Genomic DNA, 19,969 nt, shown 5'->3' with positions numbered 1-19,969 from the left:
GGGTTTAAAAACCTTTTTTTTTTTTTTTAGAAACATTCATTATTAATATCAAAATCTTTATTCTTGCACTTTTTCAAGACATTAATCACTGTCTCATATCTAAATCTTTACTCTTATGTTTTTTTCAAGGAGACCTTAATCACTATCTCAATATCAGTATAGCTAGACAAGGTAATCTAGAGTATAACATTGGGAGCAATTTATGTGACCCTCTTTATAAACATTTAAGAAACCATTTACTTTCTCCACTCTGGTGATGTGTTTGGTATATTTTTAGGTCTCGCTGAGCCCAGCGCATGCGCTGGCTCGAAGAGACATTTTGTGTGTGTGAATTTCAAAGTGCTGCTGGCTGGCCTAATGCTTGCGTTCATTCGATCGTGCACACGCGCAGCCGGCCGCCAGCAGCACTTTGAAAAACTCGTGTGTCAATGCGATCGCGATCACTTTCGCTTTCAGAGCGATCGAGATGACGCACGCGCACACACAACTCCCGCTTCTCCCCCTCCCCCACCACATATTGCGTCTCCAGCCGCTCGCGTGCGGCCAACGCTTGTTTTTCATTACTACAAGCTTCCTGCGTCACGCGGCCAATGCTTGTTTTTCTAGCTAGAATATCGTGTTTGAGGCACTGTGGTACATATTCTAAGTTCCCTCCTGTAGAGTTGCGGAGACTTGACAAATGTTTGGTTAATGAGCGGAAAGAGTCGCCTGCCAGGCCGCGTAAAGATTGATTCACAGTGGTTTAAAGATTCCAATATGGAAATCAAGTAAGCTGTTGCAGAGTTTTAACATTGTGAAATGTCGGCACGTAACGCATGGAAGTAACGTAAATATCTTGGCGGTGATTGCAGGGATTGCAATGCGTCTGAGCAGGAACCTGAGCAGCAGCTCACTCGCCCACTGCAGTAGCATCTCATGTGAGAGGTTACATTTCAAAATAGGGCTGGAATGTGCAGATTAATTTAAGTTTATTTCAGGTTCCAACAAGCATGTGATGTCAGCTGGGCGCTTTCTTTATAAGAACGTATACGAGCGGCTTCCGAGTTTTTTCCACACAGTAGGAATACTGAGTGTGAATGAATTATGGCAGTGACCCACTGCAAGCAAAGAAAATGTCCCCGGTTAAATCGTGAACTGACGTCTCTCAAGCTCTGGAGTGAGGGGTGACCCATTGGATACAACTGTGAGTAGGCAATGTAAAGCTTTACGTTCCTTCCCGTCCGTGATTTACAGGAACATTCACAAGAAGTTCGATTTCTGAAAACGACGGGTGCATCCGACTGAGGTTATTCACTAGACAGTTTGGTACTGTATAGATTTAGTACTGGGTTTAGTCATACTACGATACATCTGAATGTCCGTATGTGTTTGAATATCGAGGCAGTACTAGGAAGCTCTGAAACACAATTTTACAATAGTGCAATGCAATTCTAATCGGAACAAACATTAATTAGGACTGTGCTTCCTTGAGTAGCACAAAAACGTCTGTTTTGCAAAGGCAACCGCAAACCATTACCTCATGAATGGGATTATTCTTTCTTTGTAAAAGATATGAATGTGTATATTACCTACTGGCGTTCGCCAGTAGGTAGCTCATTTTACCATAGAAAAACGTTTATTTACTTGGCTATAACTTTGCCACCATTTGACGAACATCTCGAAATTAAAAAACAAGCATTGGCATAGCCAATAGGTCTCGCCTTTGGGACCTTATGAGTGTTTAGCCATGCAACAGTTGATGTTGTTGCACCATAACACTGGATAACAAACACTTATAAGGTCTCAAAGGCGAGACCTATTGGCTATGCCAATGCTTGTTAATACTTTTGTCTGTTCACTTACGCTTTTTATATTATCTGTGCCTGGTTGTGACTCTGATACCAACGAATCACTATGTATGAATATATTTGTTTGCAGGCTTTGCTGAATAACTCCCATCTTTACCACTTAGCACATGGAAAGGACTTCGCCAGCAGAGGAATTGAAAGTAAGAGTGGAGTCTGATAAGTTAACAATGTAAGCTTCTGCAGTGTTCCATTTCAACAGAAGTGCAGGCCGAGCACTGGGCATGTGAGGCTGCTTTGGGGTATTTCAGGGTTTGGCAGCAGGAGCAACTGCTTTGGGATCATTGTGCTGTCTGCCACAGGATAAAATATGTAATTTTTGCTCTGGAGATTGCGATTAATTGATTTTCACTGGTTGAAGTTACAGTTTTGGAATGCTTTTACTAAGTGGTTAAAATTACTTTTTCTTTCCACGTTGTAATGTGTTTTTTCTACTTCAGGCAATTGCAGGCTCTTTGTGAATTACTGGGCTCCACATTTAGACGCTTTCTCTTAAATTGACGCTCTTATTCTCTGGTAAAGTCATCCCAGGTGTACTAAGCTGAAGACTTCACTTCATACCTTCACACAATATTAAATCCATACACATGCGGTTCCCAGTGTTATTAAAGCTGTAACTAAGGCTGCTGCACTAAGGATTTGGTGATTTGAGTTTAACTTTTTAGAGTTGGGATCAAAACATATTTTACATATACTTTTATTTTGCTACTTGGCTCAAAATTGGCACAGAACATTTAGGCTGTAGTTCACTGCACACTCAGATGACTTATACTCTGCTGCACTACACGGTCTGTGCTGCACACATTGCTTTTGTTGCACTACACAGTAGCCTGACGCACACATGCTTTTTTTGCACATAAGCTTGTTCTGCACTGTTTACTTATGTTTTGTAGTCGGACTCTGCTCCAGTACAGAGCAGTCTTTACTGCTTTACACACCTTGCTGCTCACATCTTGTGAGCTACAGAACAACACACTGTTGAGTATTGCACCAAAGTAACTTGTGTTTACTGCAATTGGTTACATTTCTTGATATGTTATAAATCTGAAATATATATTTTTTTTATAAAAGTTACAGGACTTAATTTGAATCTTGATAAAATGATGGAACAGAAAAGCGGTGCAGTAAAGTCCCTTACAACTGGTATTGCTCACTTGTTCAAGCAAAATAAGGTAAGTAGTGTTTTAACTATTTGTTATTGAATACATCTGTAGGAAAGTGGGTTTCTGTTGCCGTAACCCCCCTACGTTTTGCCAGATTACTGCTGCACTTTTGACTTGATGTGGCCCTGGGAACCTGCCAAACAGGTTCCCAGGGCCTATGTTCGTTCCTCAACACTAACCCAAACCCAATTGGCATCTCTGACCACAGGTCAGCCCCTGGTAAGTGGTACCACAGGTACCCGGGACACTGTTAGTAGGGAAGACCTCGAAGGCCTGCAGCACTTATTGTGCCACCCTTCTAGGCCATGTACCTTTTCACACACACACACTGCCATTGCAGGCTGCGTGTTTTGGTGCAGAACAAAGTGAAGAGTCAACATGGCACACATCCCTGTGTGCCATGCCTATAACCTACTGCCCTGGCATAGATCAGTCACCCCTCTAGCTGGGTGCACTATACCAGTGGTGAGGGTACCGGTGCCTGAGCCCTGTACCCCTAAAGTGTCTTAAGTCCATTCTGAGACATTGTAAGTGCAGTGCTGCCATTAGGAGTATATGGTGCTGGGAGTTCATCATTACGAACTCCACAGCACCATAATGGCTACACTGAAAACTTTATCAAACTTCTCAGCGCATTAAACCCACACTGATGCCAGTGTGGGATTTAATGAAAAATGCACTTAGAGGGCATCTTAAAGATGCCCCCTGACAAACGACCTACCACTAGTGTCCTGGCTGAGTGGCTGCTTTCAGCTTCCACCACCAGACCTGTTTCTGGACCTCTGGGTCGAAAGCCTGCTGCTCTCGGGGGCCTGAAACAATGCACATCCTGGGATGAGGTGCCAGGCCTCCTCCCCCAGGATGGGCAGGGTTCACAAAGGGGAAGCTTCAAAGGCTTGCCGCCTTTGTGAGCTTCCCCAGGCCACTTGCTGCTTTCAGCAACTGGTCCCCACTGGTTCTGACTCCCACTTTGGGCGGGAGAACCAGTGGGAAAAACAAGTGAGGAAGAGAGGTGTGCCCACCTCTGCCAACTCCACCCCTCAGGTGGGGGAGGCAAGGAGATGCACACCTCTCAGTTCCCGCCATCTTACAGATTGGGGGGGGGTGGGGGGGGGAGACTCAGCCAACCAGGGAAAGGTTTATGCCCCCCTCCCACTGGAGAGTGGCATAATAGGGGATGTACCCACCCCAGGGAAGGGACCTATTGGTCCCAACCTTTTTACCTACCTGTAACGCCCCTAAATCTAGTATTTTGGGGCAAACCTGAACCTTGCTTCCTCAGACCAGAAGAAACTACAAGAAAAAAAAGAAGGACCCAACAGACGTGCAGAAGCTAACAAGAGGAGAGGAAGACACCCACTGACTTGGCCCCAGCCCTACCGGCCTGTCTCCACCTTGAACCTGCTCCTGTCAAATTCCGGTGTGTCCTGCAGCCTGCAACCTCAAACCCCAGAGGACCTTCCTGCCTTCAACCACAAAGACTGTGTCTCCCGGGAACACCGTATTTGTTCATCTGCAACATCGGGCTCCGTCCGAACACCTCAAATCCGCACCACTCTGCACCCGCCGTCCATGGCCGAAGCTCGAGCGATCAAACACCACAAGGAGGTCCCCCCAGCGTTTCTAACCCTAGATCCGGTGACCCTTGACCTACCTCGAGCCTGCAGCCTAAATCCGGAAGGTCCCCCCAACCGCGACCAGGAGCTGGTAGGAAGATGCGACCCTAAAAGGCACCCCTGCACCGGACTCTCCACGGCCTTGGGTGGCCCAACTGACAGTGCCTAACCAACCCCCAACTTCCCAACTAAACTCTCGAAGTGGTGGTCGCTCCCAGGTGACCTTCGTCCCCAAGCCTGCAGTGCCTTTGCAAACCGGAGGTTCCGCATTGCAAACTGGGTGCCCGACGTCGAAACAGCACCTTGCACCTGGCTGCCCTAGTGCCGCTGAGGGTGCACCTTTGGTGCTACTTTGTTTCCTCATTTGCCCTGAGCTAAAGTCCAGGAGCTTTGCTCCCACAGCCAAGTGGCCTGCTCGTCAGCAGCCACCAACCGGAGGCCCCCTATCCCCCATTGGATAACATCGGGCCTCAGGACTCTGCACCCGGGCGCCCTACTGCAGCTGAGGGTGAAACGAGAGTGCATCCCTGACCCTGGGGAACCCCTGGGTTTACCCCCATAACCCCAACTCGCATTACCGAATACTTACCCTGAAACAGATAACACTATTTTCCTCCATAGGATAACATTGACTGTTTTTCTCGGAAAAGTTTCTAAGCGTGGAGTTTGAAAACTTTAAGACATTCTTTAAAATGTTATTTAACAAAAACGCTTTTACTTGTTTACAGGCAATGTCCCAGTATAGTATCCAGGTATACTACACTGAGTAAGAAAAGTAATCTAAAAGGTATCTTTCCTGGTATTATCCTGAAAAACCCATTCAAGTATATGTACTGTATTTAAAAAGCATTGCATTTCTCTGCAACAATACTGTAAGTCAAGACAAAGTGCATACACCATTACAATCCATACTTTATTTAAACTGTATATTTACTGCAAAGTACTTATCACTTACCTGTGTCTGTCTTGATTGGTTCTAGGAAATAAAATAACTAAAAGAATACTTTTTAACAAAAACAGTTATTCTGAAGTTCAGTCTTAGAGTGTGTGAATACATTTGCTGACTGAGTGTGTACAAAAATAAATGCTTAACACTGTCCTCTGATACTGCCTTACTGCTAAACCACACTTCCACAAATGGAGAGTGAGGTGCTAGCTAACTGTACCTCTGCCTACCTTTGGGGTTCCACTGGATTCTGTGCACACTATACCTCACTTTGGTATAGTATATACAGAGCCAGCTTCCTACATTGGTGGATCAGCAGTGGGATATACAGCTTTGCATTTGTTGGACCACTTGGTTACCATCTGATCACACAACAGAACTCCTAAATTGTCTTTAGAATTCCGATTTTTCAAATTGGCATTTTTTTGTGTGCAAAATTACTAAAAGTCTTGTTAGGGCTTTGGTTGAGTCCCTGTAGAATTTTAGAAAAATTAAGTCACTTTAGCTAGGGTTAGAGGGGGTAGATATATTTAACCGTGTCTCAAAACAGGAATGCAGCGGTTAGTGAAAATAACCAAAATGGCATAGAGGACCAGATTGAGCTTGACCTCACCCCTTACCTTCACTTGCCTTCCAAGGAGGTAAGGTCCCTATGTAAAATTAAAAATATAACCATGGGGTCCCATCCCACCAAACAAAAGCTCCAGGAGCTGTTGGCTGGGTATGCTAAGGACCACCCATCTGAAAATGGTGAAGACCAATCAGATAAGGAAGAAGATGGAGGGGGTGAGAATGCTATCCAACCCCCACCCCCCACCCACCTTGATAGGGAGAAAAGGGCCAAAGTGCCCCTGACTCCAAGAGTAAACCTCCTAGTTCCTAGAAGCCACACAGGTGGATCAGGTACTACTGAGGACATTGAGGACATCCTCAATGAGGAGGACATCCTGCTAGCCAGGTTGACCAAAAGGTTAGACCTAAATACCATACTCCTGGCTCTAGAAAAAGAAAGAGCAAAGATGGGCCTAGGACACATCAATGGTGGCAGCTATCTAAAAAATATAGAAAAGGAAGGATCCTATAATCCCAAAATCCCCAAAGTGATTGTCCCTAAATTTGAGGAGGAGGATGATATCAAATGGTTCACAGCCTTTTGGGAGGGCTTGTGGAGCCAGAAGGGTGAAGAAATCTCACTGGAGGGCACTCCTTTGGGAACTGTTCTCTGGTAAGTGCAGAGACAGACTCCTGACCCTTACAGTGGCAGATGCTGGATCTTATGACCTCATGAAGAGAACTGAGATTGAGGGATTTGGACTCACAACTGAGGAATACGGAATTAGATTCAGGGGGGCTCACAAAACCCCAAAACAATCCTGGATTGACTTTGTTGACTACTCAGTTAAAACACTAGGTGGCTGGTTGACTGGAAGTAAAGTGCAAAATTGTGTTCTTTATCATTTGTTTATGAAAGAGCACATATTAAGTAAATGCATTGATAAAAAGTTGCATCAGTATCTGGTAGACCTAGGTCCAATTTCTCCCCAAGCATTGGGAAAGAAGGTGGACCATTGGGTCAAGACAAGGGTGACTAGGATGTCCACTGTGGGTGAACAAAAGAAAGGCGTTACAAAACCTCCCCAGAGGAAATACTGTGAGCCTCTTAAAGATAAAAGTAAGGAGTCCCAGGTAGGCCCCCAAAATCCTGACCAGGAGGGAGGGCCCAAAGACACTTCACAAACAAAAACTGGGTACCAAAGTAAGAACTGGGATCCCATCAGGGTATGCTGTCACAGCTGCCAAAAGGCAGGACACCACACCAAGGACCCTAGATGTCCTAAGAACATACCAGCCCCTAGTGTAGCTCCAGGTGTTGCCAGTGTAGCTTTGGAGGAGGGGTCCTCAGGTGAGGAAGTCCTCCTAGCATTCAACTGGAAAATGGGCCCAAGAGGTAAGCTGGAAGTTCCAGAGGGGAGTAGACACTTCCACCACCTACTGGTGAATGGAATCCTAGCCACTGCCCTGAGAGATACCAGTGCCAGTCACACTGTGGTGCATGGCAGATTGGTTTTCTCAAACCAGTATGTCCCAGGGGAGACAAAAAGAGTAAGGGCTGTCCCAGGGGGTGTCACTGGTAGGCCTGTGGCTGTAGTGCTCCTAGAAATAGCTGGGTCCCTTAGATGGACACGGTCAGTAAAGACCTCCCGATTGATTGTCTCCTGCGGAATGACCACCCAGAGGTAGGTCTGAGCCAAAGAGAGGTGCTGGTCCAATCCCAGACCTCACCCAAGAAACCTGGGGGTATCAGCCTGCAGTTGGCGCAGCCAAGCCCCAAAAGAAAAAGAAGAGACAGTGTAGGAAAGGTGGACAACTGTTAGCCACAGTTCCAGTGGGCCAGGGATATTCTCTCCTGGTAAGGTAGAACTCCAAAAGTGGCACTGGTGAAGTCCCAAAAAGACCTGGCTAGTCAGGCAACTGTCTAGCTTGAGTTGGTGGCTCCTCAGCTGACAGAACAGAGGGTGGAAGAAGGGATTTCAATACAAGGTGTAGAGACCCTCCACCCTAACACAGCAGACAGGGAACCAGCACCCAAAGAAACCTGTAAGCTAGCCCCTTTACCTACCAGTGAAGAGCCAAAGGTGTGGTTCTGGGCTCTGACAGCTGTCAGTAACCTCTGCTGGGTGTTAGCCTTCATGGCAGCACTGTCCTTGGCATGATGGCCTAGCCCTCTCCCAAATAGAATGTTAGGCCCCCTGTCCATATTGGTAATGGTGGGGTTAATCAAGCTGTGGGTAACTTCTGGGTAAGCTGGGCTTTGCCCTGGCCAAGTTAGACCTTGCAGAGGAAGACACCTCTGAACCCAACCTAAAAAGATGTGGTAAAGAGCTAGGAATAGAGCATTGGGAATTAGGTCCTGAAACTGTTAAGGTAGGCTAGCTCCCCAAAGGGACTGACCTGGATAGAAGGATGTAAGAGGGTAGGCCTTGCAACTTTCAAACCAGTTCCTCTACTCTTCCTTGCCTGAAAGACTAGAAAGACGCTCCCAGCTTTGGCTGAGTCTCCTGGCCTTTGGGCTGTTGGGGGGGCTTGTGTAGGAAAGTGGGTTTCTGTTGCAGTAACCCCCATCACTTTTTGCCAGACTACTGATGCATTTTTGACTTGATGTGCCCTGTGTCCCTGCCAATCCTGTTTCCAGGGCCTGTCTTTGTTCCCCAAAACTAATCCAAACCCAATTGGCATCTCTGGCCACTGGTCAGCCCCTGGTAAATGGTACCACAGGTACCCAGGGCACTGTGACCAGGGAAGACCTCTAAGGCCTGTACCTTTTCTCACACACACTACCATTGCAGGCTGCGTGTTTTGGTGTAGAACAAAGTGAAGAGTCGACATGGCACACATCCCAGTGTGCCATGCTTACAACCCACTACCCTGGCATAGATCGGTCACTCCTCTAGCGTATTAAACTTCTCACCACATTAAACCCACTCTGATGTTAGTGTGGAGTTTAATGATAAATTCACACAAAGGGCATCTTAGAGATGCGCCCTGAAAAACGACCTACCACTAGTGTCCTGGCTGAGTTGGTGCTTTCAGCTGCCTCCACCAGACATGTTTCTGGACCCCTGGGTCGAGAGCCTACTGCTCTCGGGGGCCTGAAACAATGCACATCCTGGGACAAGGTGCCGAGCCTCCTCCCCCAGGATGGGCAGGGTTCAGGAAGGGGATGCTTCAAAGGCTTGCTGCCCCTGTGAGCTTCCCCAGGCCACTTGCTGCTTTCAGCAACTGGCCCCCACTGGTTCTGACCCCCCACTTTGGACGGATGAACCGGCGGGTAAAACAAGTGAGGAAGAGAGTTGTGCCCACTTCTGCCAACTCTACCCCTCAGGTGGGGGAGGTGAGGTGAAGCACAACACTTAGTCCCCGCCATCTTGCAGATGGGGGACTCAACCAACCAGGGAAAGGCATTCGCCCCCTCCCACTGGAGGGTGGCATAGGGGGTGTACCCACCCCAGAAAGGGACCAATTGGTCTTAATGTTTTTACATACCTGTAACGCCCCTAAATCTAGTGTTTAGGGGCAACCCTGAACATTGCTTCCTGAGACCAGAAGAAATTACAAGAAAAGAAGGACCGAACAGCCAGGCAGAAGCTAACGAGAGGAAGACGCCCACTGACTTAGCCCCAGCCCTACCGGACTGTCTCCACCTCGAACCTGCTCCTGCAAAATCCCGGTGTGTCCTGCAACCAGCAACCTCGAAAACCCCGGAGGACCTGCCTGCCTTCAACCACAAAGACTGTGTCTCCCGTGAACACCTATTTGTTTATCTGCAACCTCTGTCTCTGGCTAGACACCGCAAATCCGCACAACTCTGCACCCGCCCTCCATGGCTCGAGCTCGAGAGGGCAAACACCACGAGGAGGTCCCCCCTGGCGATCCCAACCTGAGATCTGGTGACCTTTGACCTGACTCAAACCTCCAGCCGACACCTGCAGCCTAAATCCGGAAGGTCCCCCCAACCGCGACCAGTAACTGGTGAGAAGATCCGACCCTAAAGGGCACCCCTGCACCAGACGACCCACAGCCTTGGGTAGCCCATCTGACCGTGCCTAACCGACCCCCAACTTACCTCGCAAAGTGGTCGTCTCACCCAGAAGACCTTCGTCCCCAAGCCTGCAGTGCCTTTGCAAACCGGAGGTTCCCCATTGGAGAAACAAAGTAGCACCAGAGGTGCACCCTCAGCATCACTAGGGCGGCCGGGTGCAGGGTGCTGTTTCAACGTCGGGCACCCTTTTGTTTGCAACGTGGAACCTCCGCTTTACAAAGGCACTGCAGGCTTGGGGACGAAGGTCTTCATGGCTGCGACCACCACTTCGAGAGGTAAGTTGGGGGTTGGTTAGTCACAGTCTCTTTGGCCACCCAAGGCCGTGGGGCGTCTGGTGCATGGGTGCATTTTCGGGTCAGATCTTCTTACTAGCTCCTGGTTGCGGTTAGGGGGACCTTCCGGGTTTAGGCTGCAGGCGTCGGCTGAAGGTTTGGGAAGGTCAGGGGTCGCCGGATCTCTGGTCAGGATTGCCAGGGGGAACTCCTCATGGTGTTTTCCTGCTCGGGCCCTGGACAGCGGGTGCATAGTGGTGCGGATTTGCAGTGTCCGGCCAGAGGTTGCAGATGAACACATCGGGTGTTCACGGGAGACAGTCTTTGTGGTTGAAGGCAGGCAGGTCCTCCGAGGTTCTCGAGGTTGCTGGCTGCAGGACAGACCGGAATTTCGCAGGAGCAGGTTCGATGTAGAGAAAGGCCAGTAGGGCAAGGGCCAAGTCAGTGGGCGTCTTACTCTTGTTAGCTTCGGCACGGCTGTTCTGGTCCTTCTTTTCTTGCAGTTTCTTCTGTTCTGAGGAAGCAGTGTTCAGGGTTGCCCCTAAATACTAGATTTAGGGGCTTTGCAGGTAGGTAAAAAGGTTGACACCAATGGGTCCCTTCCTTGGGGTGGGTACACCCCCTATTATGCCACCCTCCAGTGGGGGGCATAAGCCTTTCCCTGGTTGGCTGTGTCACCCCATCTACGTGATGGCGGGGACAGAGTTTTTTCACATTGCCTCCCCCCACCTGAGGGGTGAAGATGGCATAGGCGGGCACACCTCTCTTACTCATTTGTTTTTCCCGCCGGTTCTCCTGCCCAAAGTGGAGGTCGGAACCTGTGGGGACCAGTTGCTGAAAGCAGCAAGTGGCCTGGGTAAGCTCACAAAGACGGCAAGCCTTTGAAGCTTCCCCTCCGTGAACCCTGCCCGTCCTGGTGGAGGAGGCTTGGCACCTCATCCCAGGATGTGCATTGTTTCAGGCCCATGAGAGTAGCAGGCCCTCGACACAGGGGTCCAGAAACATGTCAGGTGGAGGCAGCTGAAAGCAGCCACTCAGCCTGGACACTAGTGGTAGGTCGTTTTTCTGGGGGATCTCTAAGATGCCCTCTGTGTGCATTTTTCATTAAATCCCACACTGGCATCAGTGTGGGCTTAATGTGCTGAAAAGTTTAAAACCAGATTCTCAATTTTCAGTGTAGTTATTATGGTGCTGTGGAGTCCATAATGATGAACTCCCAGCACCATATACTCCTAATAGCAGCACTGCACTTAGAATGTCTAAGAATGGACTTAGACACTGTAGGGTACAGGGCTCTTGCACCTGTACCCTCACCACTGGTATAGGGCACCCAGCTAGAGGGGTGACTGATCTATGTCAGGGCTCTGGGTTGTAGGCATGGAACACAGGGATGTGTTTCATGTCGACTCTTCACTTTGTTCTAAACCAAGACACGCAGCCTGCAAAGGCAGTGTGCGTGTGTAAAGGTACAGGGCCTCTTAGGGTGGCACAATAAGTGCTGAAGCCATTGGAGGTCATCCCTGGTCACAGTGCCCTGGGTACCTGTGGTACCATTTAGCAGGGGCTGAGATGTGGCCAGAGATACCAGTTGGGTTTGGGTTTGTTTTGGGGAAAGAACAGAGGCCCTGGTAACCTGAATGGCAGGGTCCGAGAGCACATCGGTCAAAAGTGCATCAGTAGTCTGGCAAACAGTGTGTGTGTGTGTGGGGGCTGGGTACTGCAACAGAAACCCAGCTTCTCACACAAGCCCCTGCCCCCCTCCGCCAAAAGGCCAAGAGACTCCGCCAAACCTGGGAAAGTCTTTCTAGTCTTTCAGGCTGTGTTGAAAGTTGCAAGGCATACTCTTCCTTACACACTTCTGTCCAGGTCAGTTCCTCACAAGTTTCAGGCCCAAATTCCCAATGCTTTTTTCCCAGCTCTTTAGTGTCTTTACCCCATCTTTTTAGTTAGGGTTTAGAGGTGGCTGCCTCAGCAAATTCTTACTTAGCTAGGGCAAGGCCCAGATTACCCACAGAGGTCACCTACAGCTTGAGCAACCCCACCATGACCAATAGGGTCAGGGGTCCTAACTTGCTATTTGGCAGGGGGCTAGGCCTCCATGCCAAGGACAGTGCTGCCATGAAGGCTATCACCCAGTAGAGGCTACTGACAGCTGTTAGTGCCCAGAACCACACCTTTAGCTCTTCACTGGTAGGTGAGGTAGCTAACTTACAGGCTTCTTTGGGTTTGGGGAGCCTGTCTACTGTTATAGGGTGGGGGGGGTCACTACACTTGGTAGTGAATACCCTTCTTCCACCCTCTGTTCTGCCAGCTGAGGAGCAACCAATTCAGGCTGGACAGTCACCAGAGTAGTCCGGTATTTTTGTTGGCTAGGGGGAGACTTCATTAGTGCCAATTTTGGAGTTCTCCCTTACTAGAATCTCCATGGCCCACTGGAACTGTGGTTAACAGTTTCCCACCTTTCTTACACTTTATACTTTTTCTTTTGGGGCTTAGCTGCACTAGCTGCAGGTTCAGCCCCCCCAGGTTTGTTGGGTGAGGTCTGGCACTGGGCCAGTATCTCTTTTTTGCTCCATCCAACCTCTGGGTGATCATTCCCAAGGAGATAATTAAGGGGAGGTCTTTACTGACTACCACCGTTCTCCAACTAAGGGACCCAGCTATTTCTAGGGGCACTACAGCCATAGGCCTAACAGTGACGCCCCCTGGGACAGCCCTTACTCTTTTTGTTTGCCCTGGGACATACTGGTTTGAGAGAACCAACCTGTCATGCACCACAGTGTGACTGGCACAGGTATCTCTGAGGGCAGTGGCTGGGGTTCAGTGGAAGTGTCTACTCCTCCTTGGAATCTCCAATTCACCTTTTGGGCCCATTTTCTAGTTGAAGGCTATGAGGCTTCCTTATCTGAGGAATCACTCTCTAAACCTACACTGGCAACCCCTGGCGCTTTAAGGACAGCTAGGGTCCTTGGTGTGGTGTCCTGCCTTTTGGCAGTTGTGACACCATACCTTGTTGGGATCCCAATTCTTACCTTGGTACCCACTTTTAGTTTGTAAGGTGTCTTTGGGCCCTCCCTCCTGGTCAGGTTTTTTAGGGGCTACCTGGGACTCCTTACTTTTATCTTTAAGAGGCTCACTGCCTTTCCTCTGGGCAGGTTTTGTAACACCTTTCTTTTGGTACCCCCAGTGGACATCCTAGTCACCCTTGTGTTGACCCAATGGTCTACCTTCTTTCCCAATTCTTGGGGAGATATTGGACCTAGTTCTACCAGATACTGATGCAACTTTTCATCAATGCAATTACTTAATATGTGCTCTTTCATAAACAAATGATAAAGAACACAACCTTGCACTTTACTTCCAGTCAACCAGCCACCTAGTGTTGTAACTGAGTAGTCAAAGTCAATCCAGGATTGGTTTTTGGTTTTGTGAGCCCCCCTGAATCTAATTCTGTATTCCTCAGTTGTGGGTCTAAATCCCTCAATGAGAGTTCTCTTCATTAGGCCATAAGACCCAGCATCTGCCCCACTAATGGTCACAAGTCAGTCTCTGCAGTTACCAGAGAACACTTCCCAAACGACTGCCCCCCCCAGTGAGTTTTCTTCACCCTTCTGGCTTCACAAGCCCTTTCAAAGGCTGTGAACCATTTGGTGATATCGCCACCCTCCTCAAATTTAGGGACAGTCCCTTTGGGGATTTTGGGATCATAGGATCTTTCCTTTTCTATATTTTAATTGCTGCCACCATTGATGTGTCCTAGGCTCATCTCTGCTCTTTCTTTTTCTAGAGCCAGGAGTCTGGTCTACTAGGTCTAATCGTTTGGTCAACCTGGCTAGCAGGAGGTTTTCCTCATTGAGGCTGTCCTCCATGTCCTCAGTAGTGCCTGATCCACCTGCATGACTTGTAGGCACTAAGAGGTTGATATTTGGATTCAGGGCCACTGGGGCTCTTTTCGCCCTAAAAAGTGGGGGAGGTTGATCTAACTGGTCATCCTCTCCCTCTTCTTCCTCATTTGATTGGTCTTCACCATTTTCAGATGGGTGGTCCTTAACATACCCAGCCAAAAGCTCCTGGGGCTTTTGTTTGGTGGGATGGGACCCCATGGTTATGCTTTTAATTTTGAATAGGGACCTTACCTCCTTGAAAGACAAGTGAAGGTAAGGGATGAGGTCAAGCTCCTCAATCAGGTCCTCTATGACATTGTGGTTATTTTCACTAAGAGCTGGGTTCTTGTTTTGAGACATTGTTAAAAAAAACTTCTAACCATAGCTAAAGTGACTTTTTATTTTCTAAAATTCTACAGGTATTTAACCAAGGCCCTAGCAAGACTTTTAGTAATTTTACAAAAATGGCAATTTGAAAAATCAGAATTCTAAAGACAATTTAAGAGTTCTGTTTTGTGATCAGATGGTAACCAAGTAGTCCAACAAATGCAAAAGTGTATATCCCACAGCATGCAGTGTAATATTGTGTGATGGTAAATTGTCTTATTGTGGATCTCAAGATGATATGATTGTTTTTGTTGGGAGAAATCTCTAAATAAAAGTTTTTTTAAAAAAAGGGTGATAAAGTTGTATATGCCACCGCTGATCCACCAACGTAGGAAGCTGGCTCTGTATATACTATACCCAAGTGAGGTATAGTGTTCACAGAGTCCAGTGGAACAGCAAAGGTAGGCAGAGGTAAAGTTAGATAGCACCTCACTCTCTATTCGTGGTAGTGTGGTCAAGCAGTAAGGCAGTATCAGAGGACAGTGTTAAGCATTTGTTGTACGCAGTCAGCTAACGAATTTACACACTCAAAGACTGAACTTAAGACCATTTGTTTTTGTATAAAAATATTCTTTTAGTTATTTTATTTCCGAGAACAAAGCTAGCCTGGCACAGGTAAGTGATGAGTACTTTGCAGTGAATATGCAATTGAAATACAGTATGGATTGAAATGGTATATGTGCTTTGTTTTGACTTACAATATTGTTGCAGAGAAATGCAATACTTTGTAAATACAGTTCGTAGACTTGAATGGGCTTTTCAGTAAAATACCAGGTAAGTTACGTTTTAGATTACTTTTCTTACTCAGTGAAGTATACCTGGATACTACACTGGGACATTTCCTGTAACAGGTAAGTAAAAGTTTTTGTTCAACAGTACAATTTTAAAGAATTTCTTTAGGTTTTCAAACTCCACACTTGGAAACTTTTCCAAGAAAAACAGACAATGTTAACCAATGGAGGAAAATAGTTTTATCGGTTTTAGGGTAAGTATTTGGTAGTGGGAGTTGAGGTTCTTGGGGTAGACTCAGGAGTTCCCCAGGGTCAAGGATGCACTCTTGTTACACCCTCAGCGGCACTAGGGCCCTATGTTATCCAATGGCGATAGGGGGCCTCGAGCAGGCCACTTGGTTGTGGGAGCAAAGCTCCTGGACTTTAGCTCGGGCAAATGGGGAAACAAAGTAGCACCAAAGGTGCATCGGCAGTAGGGCAGCCGGGTGCAGTGTGCGGTTTCGACATCTGGTGCCCCTTTGCAATGGGGAACCTCTGGTTTGCAAAGGCACTGTGGCTTGGGGATGAAGGTCTTCCGGGTGCGACCACCACTTTGAGAGGTAAGATGGGAAGTTAGGGGTTGGTTAGGCACTGTCGGTTTGGCCCCCCAAGGCCGTGGTGCGTTGGATGCAGGGGTGCCTTTTGGGAACGGATCTTCTTACCAGCTCCTGGTCGCGGTTGGGGGGGACCTTCCGGATTTAGGCTGCAGGCGTCGGCTGGAGGCTTGAGGCAGGTCTGGGGTCGACGTATCTCTGGTCCAGATCGCCGGGGAGAACTTATTGTAGCGTTTGCCAACTCTAGCTTGGGCTGTGGATGGAGGGTGCAGAGTGGTGCGGATTTGTGGTGCCGGCGGGAGCCAGAGGTTGCAGATGAACAAATCCGGTGTTCACAGGAGACAGTCTTTGTGGTTGAAGGCAGGCTGGTCCTATGGGGTTTTCGAGATTGCAGGCTGCAGGACATACTGGGGTTTTGCAGGAGCAGGTTCGAGGTGGAGACAGGCAGGTAGGACTGGGGCCAAGTCAGTGGGCGTCTTCCTCTTGTTAGCTGCTGCACGGCTGTTCAGTTCTTCTTCTTCTCCTTGTAGTTTCTTCTTATCTGAAGAAGCAAGGTTCAGGGGTGCCCATAAATACTACATTTAGGAGTGTTACAGGTAGATAAAAGGTAGGGACTAATGAGTCCCTTCCCTAGGGTGGGTGCACCCCCTATTATGCCACCCTCCAGTGGGAGGGGGGATTGAGCCTGTCCCTGGTTGGCAGAGTCCCCCTTCTGCAAGATGGCAGGGACTGAGAATTGTGCTTCACCTCACCTCCCCCACCTGAGGGGTGGAGTTGGCAGAGGTGATAACTCCTCTCTTCCTCACTTGTTTTTCCCGCCGGTTCTCCTGCCAAAAGTGGGGGTCAGAACCAGTGGGGACCAGTTGCTTAAAGCACCAAGTGGCCTGGGGAAGCTCACAACGGCGGCAAGCCTTTGAAGCTTCCCCTTTGTGAACCCTGCCCATCCTAGGGGAGGAGGCTTGGCACCTCGTCCCAGGATGTGCATTGTTTCAGGCTCCAGAGAGCAGCAGGCTCCCGACCCAGGGGTTCAGAAACATGTCTGGTGGTGGCAGCTGAAAGCACCAACTCAGCCTGGACACTAGTGGTGAGTTAGTTTTCAGGGGGCATCTCTAAGATGCCGTCTGTGAGCGTTTTTCATTAAATCCCACACTGGCATCAGTGTGAGTTTAATTTACTGAGAAGTTTGATACCAAACTTCTCAGTTTTCAGTGTAGCCATTATGGTGCTGTGGAGTTCATAATGACAAATTCCCAGCACCATATACTCTTAGTAGCAGCACTGCACTTACAATGCCTAAGAATTGACTTACACTGTAGGGGTACAGGGCTCATGCACCTGTACCCTCACCACTGGTATAGTGCACCCAGCTTGAGGGGTGACTGATCTATGCCAGGGCAGTGGGTTGTAGGCATGGCACACAGGGATGTGCCATGTCGACTCTTCACTTTGTTCTGCACCAAGACACACAGCTTGCAAAGGCAGTGTGTGAGTGTAATGGTACAGGACCTTTAAGGGTGGCACAATAAGTGCCGCAGCCCTTAGAGGCCATCTCTGGTCACAGTGCCCCGGGTACCTGTGGTACCATTTACCAGTGGCTGACTTGTGACCAAAGATGCCAATTGGGTTTAGGCTTCATTGCAGTTTTAGGGAAAGAACATAGGCCCTGGGTACCGGATTAGCAGGAGCCCAGGGCACACTCAGTCAAAGCACATCAGCAATTAAGCAAGAAAGTGGGGCAACCATGCAGAAAGAGGGCACTTTCTCAGGTTGTTCCTGCCAGGGGGTGATGTGAAGCACCTCCACCTAGAGCAGGCTTTGTTCCTGACATCCGAGAGCACAAAAGTTCTCACCCCATGAAGTCAGAAACCTTTCTGGTTGTGGCTGGCTGGCGGGTTCCAGTCAGCCAATAGACTATAAGTTGGTCCTTTTTCAGGGGCATCTCTAAGATGCCCTCTGAGTGAATTTTATTACAAATCCAACACTGGCATCAGTGTGGGTTTATTATGCTGAAAGGTTTGATACCATACTTAGGAGTTTTCAGTAAAGCCATCATATGGCTGTGGACTTTGTAATGACAAACTCCCAGCCCATGTACTCAAAATGGCTTCACTACACTTGCAATGTCTGTGAATGGCACAGACACAAAGGGCATGTTGCTTGTGCAACTCTGCCCTAACCTGTGGTATGGTGCACCCTGCCATATGGCTGTAAGGCCTTTTAGAGGGGTGAATTACCTATGCCACAGGCAGTGTTGGTGGTATAGGAAGCTATCTCTGTAAATACTATATCAAAGAAAGGTATAGTGTGCACACAGTCTGGTGGCTCCCCAGAGGTATAGCAGAGGCTAAATTAGATAATACCTTACTCTCTTTTGTGGTAGTATGGTTGAGCAGTCAGGCTTATCAGAGGGTAGTGTTAAGCATGTGTTATACACACTCAGGCAAGAAATGATGTCACACACTCAAAGAATGAATCCAGACCAATTGTTTGTATAAAAAGTTACTTCGATATTTTTATTACTAGAACCAAGATTTACTTTGTAACAGGTAAGAGATACTTTCAAAAAAATATTTTTCAAGATGTATTGTGTACTGGTTTTGTAGAAGCATGCAAGTTACGTTGCAGTAAAAAAGATGGGTTGTAAGCTCTTTCGAATACTTACAATTACTTTAGATAAAGCTCTTTTGATTACTTATTACTTTTGATTACTTTCTAGTTACTTTCTAATTACTTTTCTACCTTTTGTGATTAGGTTATTTTGCACACATTTTGGGAATTGCAGTACATCAGTAAGTAGGTTAACTAATTTGAAGGCACGTTTGCAGTACAAGACACAGTCAACAAAACATTTTTCAGAGAAATGCCCACCATGCAATCCTAAGGAGGAACCAAGGTTCAGTTCAGCACTCGATGTGCACCACCAGCAGCACTAGGGCGGCCAGGTGTAGAGTACAAGGCTGCCAATGCTAGACTATGGTGACATGGAACACATAGGTTGGAGGCTGGTCATGGTAAGTTAAAGCGGCCTTGGAGGACAATCTTCAGGACTTAATGTAAGTTCATGGGGGGCCCAAAGTGGAACCAAAGCCACACCACCAGCGGCACCAGGGCGGCCGGGTGCAGGGTGCTCACACAGCGTCTGGCGGCCTATGTTACTCAATAGAGTTCTGGTTTCAGGCTGCAGGCTCAGACCAGAAGTTCTCTTTTGTGGAACCAACAGGCAGGGGAGTGTGTTGAGATGCCAGGCAACAGTCAGGGCACCATTGGTTTTGGTCAACACGAATCAGGGCTGTAGGATGCAGGGGTGTCTTGGTTTCTTCATCGGGAAGGTCGCAGTCGAGGGGGTCGCCGTGAAAAGGCTGCAGGCGTCCACACTGGACCTTGGAGGTGACACCCCTCGATGGATTGGTGGTCGGTATCGCTGAGGAACCACTTCAGGACCGGTAGACCCTCTGGACATGGGTCGTGGATGGCGGGTGCAGAGGTAAGTCCTGCAGCAGGGGTTCTTGGTTCCGCAGTGGTTTGATCTTCTTTTGTGAAACTGCTGCTGTCCTCGGGCGTCTTGAGTCTTTGTGGAAGCAGGGGATCAGTCTCAGTCTCACTATGTCTGGAGGTCACGGATCCTTTTTGGAGCAGTCGTTTTCTGCACAGGGCTATTCGGAGTTGCAGCCAGGCCGGTAGGGCTGGGCCAAGTCCGTTGGGCCTGAAGTCTTTATTGCTGCAACGTCTTCTGGTTCCAGTCTTTCTAGGTCATCGATTCTGGGTTTAGGGCTGCCCCCTAAATACTGTATTTAAGGGGCGTTTTTAGCGGTCTCGAGGCAGTAGCCAATGGTTTACTATCCTTAGGGAGACTAAACCCTTAGTGGGCTCACCATATGTTGGGGAGTGGGCACAATCCGTAACCCTGATTGGAGGGTGCCTGCCATCTGCAAG

At 48.3% G+C, this 19,969-nt stretch overlaps 1 protein-coding gene across 1 annotated transcript in view; it reads left to right on the top strand.

Moving 5' to 3' along the window:
• The window catches only part of DLD (dihydrolipoamide dehydrogenase), a 273,267-nt gene that overhangs the window by 84,944 nt on the left and 168,354 nt on the right, over nt 1–19,969 (top strand). Inside the window, exons 5-6 of the mRNA XM_085654113.1 lie at nt 1,918–1,987; nt 2,916–3,016. Of these exons, the coding sequence (XP_085510239.1) occupies nt 1,918–1,987; nt 2,916–3,016 (171 nt within the window). The remainder of the gene's footprint in view (nt 1–1,917; nt 1,988–2,915; nt 3,017–19,969) is intronic.

This window comes from Triturus cristatus, chromosome 4_1, assembly GCF_964204655.1.
Source record: "Triturus cristatus chromosome 4_1, aTriCri1.1, whole genome shotgun sequence".
Taxonomy (NCBI): domain Eukaryota; kingdom Metazoa; phylum Chordata; class Amphibia; order Caudata; family Salamandridae; genus Triturus; species Triturus cristatus.
Note: the sequence above shows the minus strand (reverse complement) of the source record. Positions and strands in the feature narration are given on the sequence as shown.